The sequence below is a fragment of the Hoplias malabaricus genome, chromosome Y (genome assembly GCF_029633855.1).
Source record: "Hoplias malabaricus isolate fHopMal1 chromosome Y, fHopMal1.hap1, whole genome shotgun sequence".
In the NCBI taxonomy this organism is placed as follows: Eukaryota; Metazoa; Chordata; class Actinopteri; order Characiformes; family Erythrinidae; genus Hoplias; species Hoplias malabaricus.
The window spans coordinates 44897478-44908608 of record NC_089820.1 but is presented as its reverse complement, the minus strand read 5'-3'; the positions used below and the strand labels follow the sequence as shown (position 1 = coordinate 44908608).

At 37.0% G+C, this 11131-nt stretch overlaps 1 protein-coding gene across 2 annotated transcripts; it reads right to left on the bottom strand.

Annotated features, from left to right (window-relative positions):
• Positions 1-76: 76 nt before the first annotated feature.
• LOC136678634 (tRNA (guanine(26)-N(2))-dimethyltransferase-like) lies at positions 77-10789 on the bottom strand. 2 transcript variants are annotated; one of them, XM_066656698.1, is made up of 16 exons: positions 9920-10028; positions 9120-9522; positions 8346-8553; positions 7727-7914; positions 7335-7450; positions 7053-7165; positions 6796-6944; positions 6491-6574; positions 6345-6414; positions 5866-6000; positions 5604-5689; positions 4350-4458; positions 3836-3912; positions 2109-2228; positions 1747-1864; positions 77-1196 (listed from the first exon to the last, which is right to left on the bottom strand). In XM_066656698.1, exons 1-16 carry the CDS (start codon positions 9942-9944, stop codon positions 1116-1118), a joined length of 2082 nt encoding a protein of 693 aa, XP_066512795.1. In that variant the 5' UTR covers positions 9945-10028; the 3' UTR covers positions 77-1115. The 2 variants fall into 2 exon arrangements, with proteins under 2 accessions (XP_066512795.1, XP_066512796.1); XM_066656699.1 differs by lacking the exon at positions 9920-10028 and adding an exon at positions 10346-10789 and having other exon boundaries at positions 78-1196.
• Between the last annotated feature and the right edge of the window lie 342 nt (positions 10790-11131).

Here is an 11131-nt window from a genome sequence, read left to right as displayed (position 1 = left end):
TTATAATGATCAAACTGTGGTTTTATAAATGAGCAGCTGAAAATAACAGCTTTTATTCTCTTCTCAGTTTTTTAATGGTTACCTCCTCGTGATAATATATAAAAAAGTTCATTCATTCATTATCTGTAACCGCTTATCCAGTTCAGGGTTGCGGGGGTCCAGAGCCTACCTGGAATCATTGGGCGCAAGGCGGGAATACACCCTGGAGGGGGCGCCAGTCCTTCACAGGGCAACACAGACACACATACATTCACACACTCACACCTACGGACACTTTTGAGTCGCCAATCCACCTACCAACGTGTGTTTTTGGACTGTGGGAGGAAACCGGAGCACCTGGAGGAAACCCACGCGGACACGGGGAGAACACACCAACTCCTCACAGACAGTCGCCCGGAGCGGGAATCGAACCCACAACCTCCAGGTCCCTGGAGCTGTGTGACTGCAACACTACCTGCTGCGCCACTGTGCCGCCCATATAAAAAAGCTATTAGTGTCAAATGTTACCTATGTAAACTTCATATACATCCAGTGTAAACAAAGCCTTTCTTAAAACAGCAAAACAGGGTCGTCACTTTTGGGCCTTGACATTCAAGGGCCAAAAGTCTAAAATATGGAAATGAGAAGTTTAAGATGATGACAGAAAACCTGCAGATTAAAATGCCACAATTTAACAGCTGTGCTATTTAAATTGGAGCAGTGATGACAAAGGGCCATTTATAGTTTGCCTAATCATGCATACTCCTATATTGTCACGCATTTAATTAGTGTTGAAATTTAAATGTATTTCCTTTTGTGGTTTTAAGTATGTCTTTAGAAGCTCAACGCTTCTGTTCTTGTGAAGATAGACACCTGCATGAGTTGGGCATTCACATAGAGTTTATTGTAAAAATAATAATAAAGGTAAATAATGTTCCAATCAGCTTTCGTATAGATATTTACATAGGGTTCATGCAATGCACAATAAACCTGTAGGTCAGAACAAAACTAAAGTACATTGATTATCAGTCAGATGCTGTAAACCCACATTTAATTAAACAAAATCCTAAAATGAAGACCACCCATTTTTCTCAGGGTTGATTTTGGTTTTCAGAATAATAGAAGTCATAAACCCATCACTCCTTCATTTCCTCTTGGACAAACAGATGTTTTGGATCATGGGAATAACAGCACTTTTCTCCATATGAACATGTTCCCTGGGACAGATAAAACACACTCAGTGTTCATTAATAATCAATAAAGGCTTAAGTTCCTAAATATAACATAAAAGTTATTTTAACGTTTACATAAGTAGATCATTGTCACACTGAATGTTTTCTCTTATCTAGTAAAAAGATGTTATTTTCACCAAAACAGAAAACAGACAATAGTTATTAAATATTAAATGCTTTCCTTGAAGCACAATGTGTGTATGAAATGTGCTCTATACAAACCTGCCTTGCCTATGCCTTGCCTACAGTAATACTGCAAGTAATTTTACTTCTAATAATAGTACTATCAGTACCAAAACTACTAAAAAATACTTTTAATACTAATAATACTTCTATTGGTTACTTACCTCTAACACTAATACTAATATTATTGGTACTATAATTACCAATGATATTACAACTTCTGATAATCACAGTTCCTTTATCACTACTAATGTTAATATTTGATAAATAATTAATATTAGTGCAAAGACTTTCACTTGACTGAAGGTTAATTTTTAAAATATTAAAAATTAAAAACATGAATGAAGTTTACCTTCCTGAACTTCTTGCAGGGGAAATTCTTGAGCTGAGATGAGTCAGTGATCTGGTTTTTTCGTTTGCCTTGAAACTGTTTCCTTCGCTCCTCCAGCTCAGAAGAAATGCCACCACCACTAAACACAAATATATATTTTAAAATGTTATTTTAAACTTAGACTAGAGTTACATTAGTCTTTATTTCAATGTCACAATTACACCATCTTCAGATTGTGCAAAATATTTAAATATTCCATTAAAAATAACTATAAATCTCAAAAATGGCTTTAGTAAACAATGCATAGTAAATGCAGACCTGAATTATGTCAGTGTTTTACAGTTAATATAAACATTTTTAATTTGTATTAAAACTAAACTAACCCAGCTTTAGCACGAGCTTTTGGACCCCAGTTTGCCTGAGGATTCTCTTGAAATCGTGTTAGGTGACGTTTACGTGACTGAGGATTAGCGTCTGGTCTGATGTCAAAACATGCTTCTAGACTGAAACAAACACACAAACATTAATAATTAAAATTGTACAGTAACTAACAAAAAAATGCTATAGGGAATAATGGAGCAAATCTGCATAAATTATTATTTCTAACCTCACATCCAGAAAAGCTGGCACACTGTGTAAAGTGCAATGAAATCATGAATCTGTGACATTTCTTTTGAACATTTATGTAACAGACAAAGGTAAATATCTCACAGAAAATATCTTGTGTTCTTAACAATCCAAGTTGATTGTGTTCTGTAATCTAAAATTAAATACATAGATTTAATGCTGCAACACTCCAAACATTTAAGAAGGACAAAATAAGATGTCCTTCATGTCACACTGTTTTGAAGCATAACACTATAAGCAATATAAAATGTATAAAAGATACATTCACCAAATGTTCAGTCTTTGCAACAAAAATAGTTTCTAAAAAATTTTTTTTCAATGCACAATTGCAAAGAATCCTGATCTTTCATCATCAACTGTCATAATATGATATAAAGATTCAGGAAATCTTGAGAAAGTCCATATAAAGTAAGGCTGGACACCAGTGTGACCTTCAAGGGACAGTTATAAAACAGACACACTGTCTTTGGAGTACTTAAAAAAAAAAAAAAAAAAACCACTTGTTACTTAACAGAATCCACCAAAGCCTCAAGACATGAAACACTCTTACACAACGAGAAAGCCAATTCTATGCTAAAACACAGTTCTCATGGCACAAGCTCTTCTCAAATGGTAATGAAACCAGTAAAATGTGTGATTTTGTCAGATGAGTCCATGCTTCAACTTGTTTTCAGTAAAAATGCATGATGATTTCTCTGTTACACAGACTGTTCAGCAGCTCCTGTCTTTTTGCCCAAGAATGGGCAAAAACTCGACTTGCTAAACTGAATGAATATCAGTTTAGCAAAAATGAATATCTTTAATTCCCAAACAACTAAAATTTTGGCCCAGTGTCAAACAAACCTCTGTCCCAGCTTTTATTTTTAAGTGTGTTGCAGGCATAATTTGTTTTTAATTTGTTCAGAGTTAACAAACAGAATTAAGGACTAACAAATTTAAGATTTGTTTTTATTGCATTTTTAGATTGCAATTGCCCCATCTTTTTAAGAAATGGGGTTTGCATTTTTGTTGTAATCAATAATCTGTGGTGTCTGATTGTGTGGTTAATTAGTGTAGTGTAAAATCACAGCAGACTGGAGATAGATTTCCAGTTTGAGCATGAACATCAGTCTGCTTGGCCAAAACTCCTAACACTGCATTAGCCTACACAGGTAATATCATTAGATCTATAAGGCACAAAGGAAACTCCACAGATTTTCATTTTTATTTATTTCTGATAGGTTAAGCAAATTTGTTGATTAGCATTACAGCAGACTCAGGCTGCAACAGCCATTTAACTAGCTAACGTAGCCTGTGTTTACCTATAATTTATAAACAAAAATCATCTTGTTAACATTTATAGAATCGAGCAATCACTGGTTTTAAAAGGTGTGATTTTGGTTTGAATTAATGTTATGCACATAGTAAGTAGGGAAATGTGAAAAACTTATTACTGAGACACAGCCCATGTTAATCTGTTATATAGGAATGAAGGAATTTTTACGTAGGTTCAGTGGAGAGAATCCGGAAAGCTGGACTAGTCTGTGATAATCTCTCTCTCTTCACCGGGTTACTCTTCTCCTGGAAGAGACATGCACATGCACACACACACACAAATTCTGTTATGCTCTTTGTTGAATTAATGATTACTGTAGCTAAATAACGCTACACCTACACCCAACACTAATACTAGCCTGAACCTCAGTAAGCAAAAAACAAATAATTTCACTCTGTTAGCTTTTCACCTTAAAGTACCAGTTTCTTCACAATACCACAAATTGTGAAATACTATCCTTTGCTATCTGGTCCTCAAAAATATACAAAAATATGCCCACAAGGAGATAAGACCTATAATACACTGCAGTAGCATGCTGATATTCTTTCTGCAGGATTTATTTGGACAGACGTTTATTCTGCAGATAGCAACCTAGCAATAAGCACAGCTCGTTTTAAAGGGTTGATGACACATTTTTTAAAGCACACACACAAACACACACGCACTCTCAGCACTATCTCACCCAGCAGCGCATGATATCCCATAGAACTCCACATGGGGCGTCAGTCTTCACTGCGTTTTTACAGGCATGAGCAAAAGACACCCTGTAACCTGCATGAAGAATAGCTGACCTGACCACAGAGAAGGGAGAATATCATTATCAGTGATATTTACATTATATGAAATTATATTATATGGTTATAAGAAGATGGCGCGGTGCATCTGCTGCCGTCGCGTCTGTTGCACAGACCTAACCCCTGTTGGGCGAGTGGACAGACGGAAAATCATTTCGCTGCAATGTTGTACTTGTATAACTTTGTATGTGACAATAAATTGAATCTAATCTAATCTAATATCATTATAGGCCTAGGCAATTAATCGAAAAATAATCTAAATTCATATTCAGAACATAATATAGACATAATTTTGTCTATATCGATTATTTTTATTCAGTTATGTCCCCACTGTGTGTTCAAGTACTGTCCCTCTAAAACCATGCTATCAAGTTGTAGTCACATGATTCTGCCCCTATCTGCCACATGGAAGCAAACTAAACACTGAGGCCGACCAAGCGACTCGAGCAGCTCATATCAAAGAAAAACACAGCGCCTGTGGTTTGAAAAAAAACACACAGAGAGGAATAAGCTCCCAGCAACTTTCAAAACAATAACCCATATTGAATATGGGAGTATATTTACATTCACTGAACTATGAGGGTCAAAAATACAAAAACAAAATAATTGTTCATTAATCGCAATCGTGGTAAAATGTACAATTAATCATGATTTTGATGTGTACTCATATCACCCAGCACTATATCATTATCATTATTACTGTACATTATTAACAAGCATCTTTGTAATTATCAGCACCATGGTTACCATTATTGCCATCATCAATATTACTTATCATAAATATCATATCTGTAATACTCATCAAAATCAATACCACAATTCACAGTCACCACTGTCATGGTCTTCATCACCATTACAGTAACCACCATAATCTTCCTCATCATCATAACCTTAATCATCATCATCATTTTTTTCACAACCATCATCTCAATCATGATACTGTAAGCATCATCTTTATCATCATTATCATCATCATCACAGTAATCATCACTGACATAAAAATGACCACCTTTATCTTCTCCTCAGATTTAAATCATCATCAACATCATAAATACATTCTTTAATATTTCATTACCAATTTCATTAAAATATTTCAAAATGAGTGGACTGTGTACAGATGTGTGGTGTGATGTAATTTGTACCGGAACTGTAGCATGGAGGGTGTGTTACAGTGGATGGTGCTGCTGAGTTGATCCAGAACATAATACAGAGGAACATCCTGCAGCTCCTGGAAACAAACAAACAAAGTTATTTCACAACCAGATCAAAATTATGTGTTGACAACACTTTTCAGTCCTGAATCATTGATGACATTATGATTTATGATATCTGGATCTAATACAGCTGAAAGTGTTCCAATCCACAGACTTTTGTCATTTCATATAAATCAATCCTTTGACTGACCTCAGTGACCATGCTGAGAACCCCCTCAATTCGTTTGGAAGTCCCAAAGCGAGTGGGGTTGCCTGCAACCGCTTTGAGAACCTTTTGAACAAACTCAAGATCATGGATGGGTTCTGCCCACACTGGACCTCCCAGCTTTAAACAGAGGAACAGAGAGGACAGGTCAGTTATTATAAAACATACACATTACTGTTAGTGTTAACTTCTTCAATTTTAAAGACAGATGGATAGGCACAGATTTATAACTTTTCCATAGTGTTACTGATTAAAAGTAACTGAATAAACAGCTTTAATGACAGGGGGATTTAGTGATGTAAATTATAATAAATATGCAGAATTTATTCTACATAATGAATATAACAATATATGTTCTCTCTAAAATAATCTTCTGGAAAAAAATGAATAAGCTTATTGTTTAAATGGAAACTAAATTAAGGGTCTCAGTTTTTTGCCCAGGACTCTGTATGTTGAGTCTATACCTGATGTGTCTGGCCGCAGTGTTCACAGTTCTGTTTGACTGGAGGTCCAGTAGCAGCGGAATATTTCATACTGAAATAAAGCAGATACAGTTAAAGCCATACAGTAATAACATGTTCATAAATAACGCTAAGTGTATTTAACTCACTGTTTTCCATGTGAAATCCTCTTTCCCATTCTCTGGAGGTAAAACGCACCACAGCCCACACAGTTGTACAGCAAAGCCTGTTTACTGTAATAAACACACATGGATAAAGTTCTGTGTTAAATGAAAATGTCATGCATTTGTTTTTACATTTTGGCTCGATTATTAGGTTGAGACAGACATTGGAGGGATTTGATTATGAAGTTCATTTACTTAAAAAAAATAAATAAAAAATTTAAGATCAAAACAAAGGTTTATGTCCAAGTTCAAGTACAAAAGCTAAGTAATGGTTTGCATGTGTTATTTACCTGGCAGAGTTTTTAACTTTAGCCTGTCCCGTTCTGACTCTGACAAAGACTCTGATGTAAAAGTCGACGCTGACACTGAGCAGCGGCTCAATATATCTCTGATAAACATTCGCTCTCTGATCCAGAGAGTGGAGGATAATTCTGAGAGCCTGAACAACACACACAAAAGCCATAAAATAACAGAGTACACGTCATTCGTAAAATAGGCACGCCTTTAAAATGTACCTTCAATTACAGAAAACATGGGAGGTTCTCACCATCTCGTGGCAGTATTTAGTCTTGATGGAGATGGAGCCATATTTACTGTAACATGTCTCTCCACTGTTCCCTGCCATCACTGCCATGTCGGTACATGTAATGCACAGCAGCCCTGAAGACATACATGAGTTACAGAATGTCACCATGCCACACCAGGTCACACAGTGGTCTTAGAGGGGTCACATCAAGTTGTACAGTGCTATAAACAGTTCAGCAGTGAAATGAGGGTTAATGAAAAGGAGAAGTGCTCACAGCTAAAATGGGATGAGGCTTAAACTCACCTCCTTCACTGACAGCCTGCACAGCTGCATCCAGGAAGGGGGCAGGGCTTCCATATGGATCCAGGTCAATGACATCATAGCGTTCCTTCCTACCTCGAGCTTCATACATCAGCATACTAAATGTAAACCAACAACACTAGCTCTGTTTGAAATCAGCTGAAATTAGGTTAGATTTACCATTATTTAAAAAGAGTAATACATGTCTCTATTACAGTCTTTTGAGTATTGATCCATACCAAGATTTCAATCCATTTATTTTTTTTATAGCTAAGACAGGTATAACGACTAGGAAAAATTGCTGTACGAAAGACAATTTCATCAATGATTTTCATTTTTCACCATCATTTGTTTTAATGTGTGTGTATATGTATGTGGATGTGTGTGTGTGAGACCTGGCATCTCTCTGGCTGGCCTGTAACAGGTGTGTGACATTGTTGTGCTCAGCATTCCGGGCAATTAATGCAGCAGCTTTTGCAGAACAGTCGTTAGCTGTTACGCTCTTCAGACCCGGAACCTCCAGAGCAAACCGAACAGAACGTAGACCAGAAGCAGCTAGTCCCTCCAACACACACAGACCTTCCTATAAAAACACACATATACATTTACAGGCGTACACATATATAAAGGAGTTTGCCCTTCAACCTTAAATTATGTACAAGTTTCATTCAGGCACCTATTCTGCAGCTACATATTGGAATTTTCTGTTCCATTTTTATGATATACAATGTCAGTATATGGTCATATGGGTCCATAGGTGTATTATACATTGGGAATTCAGAGTCAAAGGAGATAAAGAAGTCACAAAGTACACAGAGGTTAATAGTGAGTCACACAGTGGTCATACAGGAGTCATTCTGAGTTATAGTGTGTCAGAGTGACACAGAGCCTTTGCCAAAAGTATTAACTGCTCTGTCATTTAAAGTGGAACACAGGTGAATACAAAATTCAGGTATTAGATAGAATTTACACAAATATAAAATTACTGTAACAAATAAAGGGGATAAAAAATACCTCACACTTTTCCCCAACTAAAGCAGTCTTAAACATTGCCTCCTCTTTTCCTTCCACTCTCTCGCCATTCTCTGTCTCTCCCTCTCTTTCTCCGCAATTCTTCTCATCAGACAAAGAGACAACCACTCTTTCTTTTTCTGCAGGAACAATGATGCGTACACCTCTTTGGATGAGTGTCTCCCTCGCAAACTCCGTCATCACCGCACACCTTAAGAAAACCAAAATGTCAGTGTCAGCACAAATACAGACATATTTTGAAGTCATAAAGAACTCATAACGGGTTATGGACAAGCAATGCAAAAGGCCTATGGGAGTTATAGAGGGTTATATAAGAGTCATAGAGTAGTGAGAGTGTAAAGTGTCAGAGTAGACACTCATGGTAATAGAGGAGCAATATATCATGCACTACTGTGAAGTGGTCTTACATACAGGTACATATAAGAGCCAAAATGTGGTCCTAGTGTGGTCAACTTGACCAAAAACATGGACACACTAACAAAAAGGTCAGTGTATTAGCCACACAGTTTAACATTTAAGTTCTGTGTTTATTTATTTATTTTTTTAATCTCTTTTACAATTTATAAACATTCTGCTTAAATAGTTATGGTAATGATAACGTATGTATTAATAAATAAGTCTCAAAAACACAATACTAACTTAAATAAATGAAGACAATCATCATAATGAGAGATGATCAATTCCCTCACAATCTCAGTACAATGCACTGTACTTTGAAAATTACATTAATCACATTGTGATGAGTGTGTTACTCACGTTAAGTCTCTGTTGAACTCCTGTACTGGGTTGTAGAAAACCTCATTGGCACTGGGAAACAGAATTGAGGCTTTTCCCTCTCTGACCACTGTCTCTGCAGCCGCTAGAACCTCTGACTCTACGGGTTTCACAATGTTTGCTGGTTCCCCTGAAGATTCTGTGGATTCTGTGATATCAGGCTTTGATGTAGTTTTGTTGTCATTAATGTCTTGAATTTCCTGGGGGTCTTCTCTAGTCTCCATGTTCCTGCAGAGTCTCTGAACCAGGTTAAAGTTTCTGTGCTGGCCAAATGTGATAGGCGCCAAATTAACAATTAGCTTTAGCCGTATGGTAGGAGAGATCCTTCGTGCTGTCTGCAGAACTGCAATTAGCCGCATAGAATACAACTCAGACCCCAATCCACCTGACAGAAAACAGAACAAAGAGATTTCATTACTGACAGATTTCAGTGCAAGTTTAAATAATGTATTTTATTCTCAGTCATTTTGGACCAATTTATTTGTCCCATCATCACTGTAATGATACATACAAGGCAATTGGCAGTGGGCTGAGTGCTAAATGGAGATGGCAAAGAATAATTTCATATTCATACATTGACACTTGCTAAATAATGCCAAATGTATATAGTTACATCTAAACCTCTTTTAAGGTATACAAAGTAATAATAATAATAATAATAATAAAAACTTATGACACAAGGCGGGGAGGTTATTTTCACTTACACATATATTTGGCCAGGGGTGACATATCATATTTATATTAAATGTACTTTTATTAAATGAAAACCTCGAGAGTATTACCAAACATCAGCAATCTATAATCCATTCCCTGTAAAACAGTCCTGTGAGGCGTTTTAAGAGGACGTCAGGTTCCATTCGCCAGCATCAACACAGCTGTCCACAATGATGCCTTTGTAAGTTTCTATAGAACATTCTCCATCACTTACATTTCAACATTTGAAATTTAAATCAGACACATCTGATACTGTAACACAAGTCTATAACATAATACAACTGTTTCTTTGTTTAAGGTGGAATGGCGTAATCCCACTGACAATCCTGTTTAAACCTGGTGTGTAGGTTATATAAAAACTTTATTGTAAACTTAAGTGTATAAGCTCCTGAGGTTCATCGGCCACCATTAGCATTAGCCCAGCAGGTAAAACAGCCCAAGACTGACCCTAAAGTCCAAGAGCACCCGATCAGGTGACTGTGTTCTCCTCTTACCTGCCAGTTGTGTTTACGGGCACAACGCGAACAAATAACGGTGTATTATTCTGTAGGTGTCTGGTATAACTTATGTATATTTTTCTCACATGGACATGCACTACGCTACAGTTTCTACGGTAGCCGAGAAGTACAAACTGAGAAAGGCGTTTCGGAACAGCTTAGCTGAAGTCTACACGCATGCGTTCTTAGTGCTTAGTTGATGCCAACGCTCTATATGGTTAGGTTAAAGACATTCAAATTAGGGGTCCAAGCACTGCAAGTGCTGGAGGCCTGTTGTTTTTGGTCCGTTTCCTCTTCTTCTTCTTCTTCTTCTTTTTCTCCGATGAAACGCGATGGGCAGCCCAAGCCGTAGGTCCTACAGACTTGCCGTTTGGTAGTAAACCCTCCCGCTACTCAGGCGCAAAGAATCAGCCCGATCAGCCTGATGGTGGCGCTCCCTATATCTCCTACCCCGTGTGGCGTAGAGACAAAATTATTTTTTTCCCAGATTCCTCAGGTCAGACCCTACAAAAAAGCCTCAAGATCCCATAAGCTCCGCCCAGTTAGATTTTGAGCTAATTTGCATAATATGCTAAATCACACAAATTTTTGAGCGCGAACTAGTCTCTGGAAATGTACCCAATATGGACATATGTGGTATCAGCAGAATCCTAAGAACCTGAACTTTAATAATTATCAAAAAAAAGTTGGATTTTTATCACTGCTCGGCTTCCAGACTCCGCCCAAATACAGGGGTAGAGCTCGAGTTCCAAAAATCAGACAAATACAGTTATAACTCGCAAA